This window comes from Barbatula barbatula (assembly GCF_947034865.1).
Source record: "Barbatula barbatula genome assembly, chromosome: 2".
NCBI classification, from domain to species: domain Eukaryota; kingdom Metazoa; phylum Chordata; class Actinopteri; order Cypriniformes; family Nemacheilidae; genus Barbatula; species Barbatula barbatula.
The window spans coordinates 4,016,168-4,027,451 of NC_136767.1; the positions used below are offsets into that span (position 1 = coordinate 4,016,168).

Genomic DNA, 11,284 nt, shown 5'->3' on the forward strand with positions numbered 1-11,284 from the left:
AGTTTTTAATTAAAAAAACGACTACAAATCCCCAAACCGCGCGCTATAAAAGCCGTCACTACTCGAATCTCACTGCATTCACGATCTCTGTCTACACTGTTGGGTGTTAAAAGAGATGTTATAGAGGGAAATTCAATGCACCTTGCACACAGCGCAGCCAAAGACGTTTTCTGCCGTATAAACCTTATAACGGCCACGTGCCAACTCGTAGGCAAAGCAGTGACGACCTCGTGCGGCACGAACAATATCAACAATCTGGGACACTCATGAATTTATATGTATAACGTAATAAAACACTTATGTACACATTTTCTTATACAAAAATAATGAGTTTAACCGTGAAATGTTTAAAACATGTCCAATGTCGCGAGACAACCGCTTTTAAGTGGTTCATTGAAATTGTGTGCCTAAAAGTTGAATGTCTGGATCAATACTATATTCAACACGCTACGGCCGCTCTTTTATTCAAACGATGAGCATTGGGGGACGTACAGACTAAATCTGTTTTAAAGTTTGTTTTTCAGTAGGGTTGGGAATCGAAAATCAATTCCAATTCGGATTCGGAATCGAAAGGCTAGGAATCGGATTGGAAACAAAAGGAATGGGAATCGGATACTTGAGATTAAAGTTTGAAATCTTCTTATCAATTCCTGTGTGCATCTTTTCTGAAAGGTATACTCCTTGCGTGATCTGATATCTCAATAGAAGCCCTTATGAAAATTAACAATATTTGTACTATAGTAAGCATAGATTGTCTATAGTATTTGCATTAAAATGCACAGGGACCACGAATTAACCATAGTTTCAGTATAGTTACAACAGTTTAACCATGATGTAGTTCAACTGTGGTAATATAAATTGTAATCGATCATAAAAAACATGGTTCTATGTGTATACACAAAACGGTGCTCATACATATATATATATATATATATATATATATATATATATATATATATATATATTTATGCAAAGTCAATAATCAGGCTAAATGGCCATACAGGTTGATATCTAAATGTTTTACTTCAACTGTTGAATCGAAACTGGGAATCAATAAGAATCTAAATCGATAAGCAGAACTGTTATTGGAATCAGAATCGATGAAATCCAAACGATTCCCAACCCTATTTTTCAGTGATTTAACATGTCGGTGAGAGTAAACGATCAAATTGTTATTTCAATGTACTCTATACTGCCTTGACAAAAGTTGCTGTTAAGCCTTCATTAACATTTGCAAAATTCCACAGAACATTAGGGAGGCTAATTTGTCAACCCATCTGTTGTGTAATGAACTGTAACAAGTAGCCTAGTGCCAGCATAACACCCCTTTTTCAAGATAAGTTATGACCAATGTCTTCCAAAATGACATTAATCAAAAGTGCATCACATCATTTTGGGACAAAAATAAGATCAGTCCTTTTCTTTTTGTTAGTGGAGGACCTTATGTAGATATAGTGCCATGTATAGTTAAAATTGGGTTTGTCAAAGTTTGCCAATACACACTCGCACACACACAGAGGCAGTGTGTCACGCATGCACTTATTCTCAAGCTTTTCGAAGTTTGCCGTCTGCCTATTGTTGTTTTATGCAAAAAGTCCGACTCTGGATAGGACGCACCAAGGGCCTTATGCAAATGATATGTCTATCGGATGGTGTGGGATAGTGAAGAGTCAACTACTCTTCTGCTTACCCTACTTAGTCACTTAAATGTCTAACTTTCTCTGTACCTTTATGCATCAGGTTTCTGAATCGATTTCTCCTTGAAGACCTGAGAAAAGCAACACAGAACAAGGGATATAACTTTGAAAGCGTATCATTGGCCGTTTTATGACATCAAGGTAAGTGCTGATGAACTTTTCAAAGTTTGAAAATGAGTGCTTTCCTTCCCAGATGCCTGTTCTCTTCTCAAGCAGTGACCGTTTTGTGGAATCATATTGTTTTGCATCATACACTAGCTGTACACGACACTCTATATTGATAGATTTAAATGTTTTTGACTAGAAGAGATTAGGGTGGAGAGACAGAGTGATTGTGGTGAATGGTGAATGGGGATACCCTTGCTCTTATGAATATTACAACGAGCCCTTTACATAAAGGAGACCATTTGAGTGTTGAACACATTAGAATAAACCTCAAGATCATTTTACTGGCTGGGCCATTCCATGAATTGCCCCAGTGTCTGCATAAAGTTGTGATCCTGTAGGAAAATCAGCTGTATTTATCATTACAGATATTAAGATGAGCACTGAGGCTGCAGAACACACAGAATGTCAGCATGAACAAGCTGGTAAGGCGCCTTTTTACTCTGTGGAACTTATTTATTTATCGGAACTGTAATATTATGTTTAACAAATGTGTAGAGGCAGTTAAATGGAAATAGTATGTGGATGTAAACCATGCACGATAAATGATTAGAATGTGATTTACTGTTAAAGCAAAAACATGCAACAGCTCATAACAAGGGTTTGTAATAATGTAACATAGAAAAAAGCCACTGCAGATCAAATGCTTTGTTCTATACATTTGAAAAGTTGTTTTGATTTGTTTTTATATATTTAATATAGTTTTACTGCTTTTAGACCCTAGGATGAATTTAATAAGACTTGCGCCATGCACTTTTTACTTTTTAAATTGTTATTTAACTTATTTGAGTTAAATGTATCATATGTGCTTAAACCTGAATGCTGTCTTTATGACATGGCTTTACATTTATTTGAAATGAGGATCGTGGATTTCATTAACTCCTACCGGGCTTTAGTTTGTGGTTGTGATCATAGATTCAACTCTTTGTGCTAATAGGACTCTTAAGAGTGTTTTTTCTTTACTTTTAAATTATTATTATTTATTTGCTATTCATTTTTAAGCCTAAATATTTAAGACTAGAACAGAAGTTGGAATTTATCTTCATTATACTGTTTATGGGTTTCTGAGCCGAGAAGTTAGGTGTGAGATGCGTGCCGTTTGAGGGATGTGAAGTCTACCAGGATGTATGTGGCGGTTTGTTTGCAGTGAAGCGCTCATAGCCTCAGGCGATACTGAATCATGGTCGCGTTACAATGGCTTTAGAACGGAACAGTCTTGCTGAAATGAGGAACCTGAGCAAAATGAGGATTCAGAGAGAGCCTTGTATTGTCTCTGAATAATAAATATATGTTTCATTTGTGTTCCATTGCCTCTGTGGTGTTGAGTGTTTGTGTTTGGATTAAGATAGGTTGCTATCAGATGTCAGGTCATGTGATTACTACAAATATTTGGATTGTACAAAAAGTGTTGCTTGAGTTCATTAATAGTATTATCATTCTTATACTGAATCATTTTATATTGCATAAACACATAGGAAACAACACAAATTTAATAAATTTAAAGAACTCCTATACTATAAATTATACTGGTTAACAGATGGGCAACACAGCACTTTACATTTTTACTGTAACATTTTGGATAAAAAATACAAAAGAGGTGTTAGCTTATAAATGCATGCCTGTATATACAACATGATAACATTGTCATATTTAAAAGTGTTTGTGAGAGACAGAAAGAGATACAGAGAGTTGAAGATGCACCTGGAGGTCTGTAAGTATTCAAATGTGAAGGCCTCTAAAGGTTGCCATGGAAACCTGCTCATTTGCATGATTTGATGATTTCCATACTGGAAGTTTGGCTCAGGAGAAGGATAGATTTCCATATTGTGGGGTGACTGAATGCTGTTCTAACCACGGCCTCATAGAGCTAGATTTGAATTTCAAATTAAGTGAGATTACCTGGTATTGACGACCTTTGAACCCCCAACGCGTTCTCTTTACTCGTGTACTGGAGCGTTTGGGTGGGTTTTATTATGGTATGTTTTACAATAGGCCTTTCAATTGAAAGACAAGAGGGGAAATACATTTGACTGAATTTTAAATGCGCAACATTAAGTATTGTACTAACCGTGATTACATTTTCCTTTTCTCAGATATCGAACAAAACGGGATTGACTTTACCCGACAAGTGAGTACAAACATTGTTTCATTCTTTAAATATCGAACATATAAAGCCGAACATGTAATGTTTTGGTATTCGGGGCAGTCACTCTTATAAGGAGACCCTGGTCAAGGGTTCGAGGGTAAATAGCTTGAAAAGGCTCTCATGTAATTACAGAAATTTTCTAGCGTTCCATTTCATCCATAATGAATATGAATCATCAGATCAGCCCGTCACATAATATCGTTTTAAGGACAGCGAAAAGTTTCGTGCGCAGGAACTAGCTCCAGGTTTATGAGGACATTTGCATACTGTGTTGCCTGCGGCAAGGGAAGGAATGTTTGTTAAAGGCCCTCTCCTACAGAACAAGTCAAGCAGCCTTACTGGTCTCTGAGTACACACAAAAGCACATGTATGCACGCATTTACAGCAACGTACGCACACCGACAGACTAAAACGCAAAGTGAACAGGTTTAACAAAATACATTTTTCTTAGCATTGGGCTTTTATTTGATTATTTATTTATTCGCTATTTACCTTTAAGCCTGCATGTCTAGACTAGAAGAGAAATTAGAATTGATCTACACTACAGAAAAAGAGACTCTCTGTTCAGTCGAAATATTTCGCATTATCTAACTAAATCGTTTTTTTGTCTGCAGATAAAGACAGAAAATCTGAACGATTCACCTCATTCTGGATCGTCACACAAAACATGCCATCTGATTCAGGGACCAACAGGGCCTGGCGGCCATCTAACTGGGGTATGTTAAACATAAATATAGAGAATGTGAGGCAGCTTGGCTGACTTGGTAATCTCATGTAACTTGTCAAAAACACGTGCTGTCATATTTCATCTCAAACTGAAACGGAAGGATATATATCTACAGTATATAGCTGAAGTTTAAGTAGAAAACATTTCATGGTACAATAATAAAAACTTAAATGGATAGATCACCCGAAAACAAAACGTCATCATTTATACTCCTTCATGACATTCCAAACCTGTATCACTTTCTTCGGTGAAACACAAAAGAAGATATTTTGAATAGAATTTGTAACCAAACAACACTGGCCGCATTTGACTTCAATTGTATGGACATAAAGCCACTGAAACATTTCTCAAACTATCTTCTTGGGTGTAAATAAATGATGACAGGAAATTACGATTATTTTTGAGTGAAGTATCCATAAGTTTCATTCGTTTTGTTGACACAAAGTGGCAATATTAAGGACAAAACATGTATAGGATAATAATTGGTGTGTTTCTAGGAGCTGTCCTCCCTGCACCCTCTGCCCCAGCTTGTTCTAATGCCTGGGTCACATTTGTCCACTCCGTCATCATTTCTCCTCTCTCAGGCCCAATCTGGACACCAAGGTTAGTGAATGTGCCTGACTGATATCAATACGCGTTATTTCTTAATTCTGCCCTTGAAAAAAATAAAGGTGCTTAAAGGGTTCTTCAGTGATACCATAAAAGAAAGATTTTTGGTTCCAAAAATAACCATCCAGTTAAAGGTTCTTTGAAGAACAATCTCTTTCTTACCTTTTTATAATGTGATTTCTTTCGCCACAGAGTAAAACAGAAAGGTTCTTTGCCCGTAAAGGTTCTTTATGGAACCGTTTAGACCAAACATTTTCTTCTAAAGCACCTTTATTTTTAAAGTGGTGCACATATTACAATCAGAAGTTGCCAAAAGTGATGTCCGGGTATACTCGTACAATATTTGCTGTATTGAACAAAACGGACAAACACTAAACTTTTTATGTATTTATCTGCCACCACTGTTTTTTTACAGCACTTCTTCAGCCCAACCTGCTTTCCTTGCCAACACAGTCCCAGGCAGGACTCCTGCCACATCAGCCTGGTCTCGCGCTCACTCCTCAGGTACACCAGATCCTAATGTGGGATCATTCATTTAAAGCTTGCTTTTAAAACATGACTGGGCTGGTACCAGAATTTAGTTATGAGGTCAGATGGTAATAATTCTGCACCAGTAGGTTTACTCTACCAGACTGGACACACTTTTTTATTATTATTATGGATGTGTTTTTACATTTTTTAATAAAATAAAATTAACATTTAGGCAAAATTAGAATTTTGATGCATAAATGTCAAGCGCACCCAACCAGTCGATTGGCCAGTATTCGCCATGTGACTTGGTTTGGTAATTATATGAATCTACCATACATTAAATATAAATAAAAGGGTATTATCGGTATTAAACTCTTGGTTTTACATTTGTTGTAAGAACATGTGAAAAACTAAATGAATGTAATTATAAAATGATAAATAAGTCAAACCTAAGAAAACACATTGAGGTTGTCTCATTGCTTAGATGCTGATACTTTATTTTTCCCACTAGGGAATGGGCAGGACAGGGCTGGCTGGCTCTATGGATGGACATCTAGACATGTCTCACTTACAGGTCCCTAAACGTGTGGGCTCACCTCAAGATGAACCCAACGACCTGGAAGAATTGGAGCAGTTTGCTAAAGCCTTCAAACAGAGGCGCATCAAACTAGGATTTACTCAGGTAAAGGCTTTGGGCAGTATCTGAACTGTTTCCAGGCTGTGTATTTTGTTTTGTGTTTTATTGGAATAGATTGTCTCATACATTTCCTGGGGATCTTATTTATTGAACACTTTGGAAAACGTAAACAACTCCAGAAAAACTTCCTGTTTCAGTTTTTTACAGAATAAAACCAACGGAACACTTATAACCAAATCAAAATGTTAAAACAAACATCTTTAACATTTAATTATATCGTTAAGATATAAACGTATAGATTTAACCGTCTTTGAACATGAATTACCCGTAAACATGCGTATACACTATACAGTACACAGTACTGTTTAAAGGTTTATCTTAATTATTCTTTATTTATATTTTTGTCAACATTTATGAATAATATCAAACTTATACAAAACCATACAATAATACAAATGTAACTGGGAATTATGTTGTGCCTGAAAATGTCAAAACTGTTATATTTTAGTGTCTTCGAAGTGGACACACTTTGCCTAAAATTTGCAATGTACTCAAATACCATTTTATCGCCAGAGTCTTCCTGAGATGCTTTTCAAACAGCATTTAAAGTTGTTAGTTTTGTTCATTTGTTGATGTAAACCTAATCCCCTGCATCATTTCACATGGCTTTACATAAAAAGATTTTAGGTCGTGAAAAACATTTCAGTAAAGTGGCCCTAAACCTTTGAACGGTAGTTAATGTATGAGTGTGGTTATACTTTAATATTCTTTAGAATCACATTTCATGTCAGTATTTGTCGTGACAGACATTTTGTGGTCCTGTGTGTATATTTCTTTGAATGGCCGTTCGGTGATTTCCGTAAAGTTCATGCTAACTGAATTTCATTTCCAACTGAAGATTTGCCAATTATTAGAATCCGGATTTTGCCTAACCCTGATTTGGATATTGTCCAGCATTTAACCTCATCTGTGTTGCTGTTATAGGGTGACGTGGGCCTGGCAATGGGAAAGCTTTATGGAAATGACTTCAGTCAGACTACCATCTCACGCTTTGAGGCTCTCAATCTTAGCTTCAAAAACATGTGCAAACTCAAGCCCTTGCTTGAGAAATGGCTCAGCGATGCAGGTTTGTGCTGTCGATAATCTATGGAAATCTATTTATCCCCTTTGATTCATGTGTGTCACTAAAATATCTCTGCATAATCTTTCCTCAGAGAACTCCCCATCTGACACCATGACCAGCCCAAACACCTTACCGCCCATTTTGGAGGGTTATGGACGTAAGAGGAAAAAGAGAACAAGCATCGAAACGAACATCAAGCTAACACTGGAGAAACGCTTTTTAGATGTGAGTTTGTATTTTATACTTGTTTAATCGCAGGTACTCCAGTTTTCACGTATGCATAGTAGAACTGTATATGAGCGAGTGCCGTTTTCTTTGTTGTGTGAAACTGAAACAGGAAGTTGGGGACATAAAGAAGGCCTCATCCCTTTGTTAAAATTGTGTAAACCGTGACACAGATTTTGTGGTATTTTATGAATTAAATGTATCATATATTTTATGCAATCAAACATCAGAAAAATAAGACCACCAAATGAATTTATGTTCCAGCATTGTTTAATTAAAATTCTGAGTTTAAGATTATAATCTTTATTTAGGGGGCTGCAAAGCAATGCACACTACACAAAGGGGCCTTTCAACAAAAAAGTTTTAGAACCGCTGTTTTAGAGACACGGAAGGACATTTTGACAGAGCATTTAGTTGGGAAACGACTTTAAATACCCGCCCATGAGTGTTTTCTGCTACATGTTAATTAAGGTTGTAAATTAGTTTGATAGTGGTGCCCCCTGTAGGCCATATTACACACTTGCACACTTTCTACCATTAACAGAACCCAAAACCAAATTCTGAAGAGATCACACTCATCTCAGAGCAGCTATCCATGGAGAAGGAAGTGGTGCGGGTGTGGTTCTGTAACCGGCGGCAGAAAGAGAAGAGAATATTCTGCCCATTATCCAACTCACCCATAAAATCTCATAACTACAATCCACGTTTGGTGAGCTTCTGTCTGTCTGTTTCCTTTATTCATCCAATACTTAAATCCATGCAGTCAAGCCCTTTCACAGAATTTGGCCTTTCTAAATGCTAAAAATGATGCATATAATGCATGCGAAATGTATTTACTAACCGTTTCAAACTATTTTTGAGGTCGGCTACTGTTTGTTCAGAATAACAATTGGAGATTTAAATATCAAAGTATTATTATTGTTTTATTATTATTATTGAAATGATCACTTTTAATTCATTCATCTTGACACTCATATCTAATCCCAAAATGAATAGGCTATTCATATAATTAATAAAATATAATTAAAACATTTATTATAAACACATTTGACATTTAATTTTATTTTATTTATTCATGATTTTCTACTTCGTGATACATGATTTTACTTCTCCATGTTTCTAACTCTTTTATCGTCTGTGATTTTACGTTTTGGGTGTGGATGGACGTTTGGGGTTTTCTCTGAAAAGATTCTTTCATCACTAATTTGGTTAATTTCCCTTTTCAGCCTTCAACTTCCCGATCATTCAGTCCACTTGCCTCTGGAGGTGGTAAGAATTCAGCTTTAAGATAAACTATTGCCAATTTAGGAATCATTTTCATAGCGTTTAAATAGCTATGTTTTATAAAGGTCATACTTATTTTTCTACAGTGTCGTCAAGCTCCTCCCCCGGCAGCCCAAATCGAGGTTCCTCCCCCAGCACTCTGACCACTGCATCCAGTCCACTGACATCGCAAGGGGTCAACCAGACATACAACTCCACAGGGTAAAACCTTATTAAATACTGTCCCCAGTTTAGCACATGTATTTGCATAGCCCTTTCGCCTCTTAAGTTATATTTAACTGGTATTATTTATGCGAATATAATAAGAGATAAAATTCAATTTTTATTTACTATTAGGTTATTTTGTAAATATCTGTTATGGGAAACCGTTTTATCAGGGCAGTCCTTAAATCTTTATTTTAAAGCATAACAGATTCTGTAGTGTTTGAAAATGTTTGCGCTCCACTGCATCTCATATATAGAGATATACATCTACTTTTAAAAAAATCGTTCACACGAAAGTGAAAAACATCATAACACAAGGTTAGTTTGCACAATGTCCAGATCTGCTCGGTCCATGATGCTTGATGGTCACTGGTAACCGTTGACTTTCATTGGACACATTCGTGGGTCATTTCTTTTGTGTTCCACAGGGAACAACGTGAGTTTAGAGTGCCAATAAAAGTTGCCTATATATGATTTTTTTCGACCTTAGATCTTGGTATCGCTGGAACACCACATCATACCACCACTGAGACCGTCTGATGAGCTACACACGTCCCGAGGCAACAACCACACGCTTCAGAACTTACCAAACCAGAGAGTTCTCTGTGAAATAGGGGAAAATTTGCACTGGAGGCAGAGAACAAACGTTCTGTTTCTCAAGGTCTAAAGTTCAAAGGGCTTGTGAATACAGCTTACTGCATGGCAAACCGCATTCATATGCAATGGCACGTTGCTTTTAAGACATGCAATCTTACAAAAATAATTTTTAATGCATTTTAGCAGCAAGAAAGTGTAAAACCCTATTTGACTTTCTGCGAAAAACTGCTGGATGATTTTTTTGTTCATGAAGGTTCAGCTCCGACAATTTGCATCTACGATGTCGAAAACTGCACACAAAACCAAAAACATCTTTTTAAAGACCATTGTGTATATTGTTTACGTATCGCTTTATTTGAAACATTTGTCAATGTTATTTTCAATCACGTGTAACGCGATAACTTTACGTTGAAGGTGTACATTGACAATTTTAGACGCTAGACGCATGCAGCAATGTTATCGACAGACATTGGCCCTGGTTTAGGTCAAGAGTCAAACAGCTGCTTCAAATGTGTGCAGTAACTTTTAAGCAACACGTAGGGGGCCTTGTTTGGTAAATATATACACAGCAATACAGTTTACAATTCTTAATATATTTTCAGCATGCACCTAGTTTTGTGTTTCTCACTATTGACATTTCACACTTTTTTTATTTTACATTGTCCAAAGCATTTGAAGTTCTTGAGTTTGAGGTGTTTTTGCCTTTATGTATGATTAATGTTATAAATTTTTTGGTTTTCCTTTCCTTTTTTATGTGAATAACACTTGTATATTTCACTGTTTGAATTTTATTAAAATTGAGCACTTATTCTTGCCCCTTATTACTCTTTGTGGCTTTCAGAAGTAGCGTTTAGTGTACTACTGTACCTTACTGTACTGCTTTGGCCCTTTGAATAATTGGGTGTCCCGTAAAGATTACACAATCCAGAACAATACTGCACGACCGTGTCCGCGTTTTGTCTCAGCTACATATGGCGCATGTTGTGTCCATAGGAAACGATGTTTATCACTCAGTTGCTTTAAGATGAAACTAGAACTACAGTCAATGACGTGGGTCAAATTATCCAAACACTACATCATACATCGACAACCAAAAAGCCTTCAAGCTATATGTATCAAGCTACATCCCCAAATTTGAAAAAGGTTTGAACAAAAATGTGCAACCTTGCAATATTTGCGAAGGAAAAAGGGCAATAGCCTACACCTCAACCTCAACCTCAACCCAACTGTGAAAATGGTGAAATAGCGACAAAGGATTATGGTTCATGGTGTTTTGCCATGAGTTTATGTTTGAAAACATTTGACAGGGGAATGCCAAGGGCTGCATTCTGGGACATCAAGTTTTCAAGAGGTCGGGTGATGCGACAAAGCGCACAAATAAATAACCTGATGCAGTGGT

At 36.6% G+C, this 11,284-nt stretch overlaps 1 protein-coding gene across 4 annotated transcripts; it reads left to right on the forward strand.

Moving 5' to 3' along the window:
* Nucleotides 1-1,505: 1,505 nt before the first annotated feature.
* Nucleotides 1,506-10,704, forward strand: pou2f3 (POU class 2 homeobox 3). Of its 4 annotated transcripts, none has more exons than XM_079451108.1 (13): nucleotides 1,506-1,838; nucleotides 2,231-2,287; nucleotides 3,956-3,990; nucleotides 4,623-4,724; nucleotides 5,233-5,338; nucleotides 5,760-5,848; nucleotides 6,327-6,497; nucleotides 7,437-7,578; nucleotides 7,667-7,800; nucleotides 8,345-8,509; nucleotides 9,027-9,069; nucleotides 9,171-9,285; nucleotides 9,779-10,704. In XM_079451108.1, exons 2-13 carry the CDS (start codon nucleotides 2,239-2,241, stop codon nucleotides 9,816-9,818), a joined length of 1,191 nt encoding a protein of 396 aa, XP_079307234.1. In that variant the 5' UTR covers nucleotides 1,506-1,838; nucleotides 2,231-2,238; the 3' UTR covers nucleotides 9,819-10,704. The 4 variants fall into 4 exon arrangements, with proteins under 4 accessions (XP_079307234.1, XP_079307232.1, XP_079307235.1 ...); XM_079451106.1 differs by having other exon boundaries at nucleotides 1,645-1,838; nucleotides 9,150-9,285; nucleotides 9,779-10,697; XM_079451109.1 differs by lacking the exon at nucleotides 1,506-1,838 and having other exon boundaries at nucleotides 2,012-2,287; nucleotides 9,779-10,698.
* The last annotated feature ends 580 nt before the right edge of the window (nucleotides 10,705-11,284 follow it).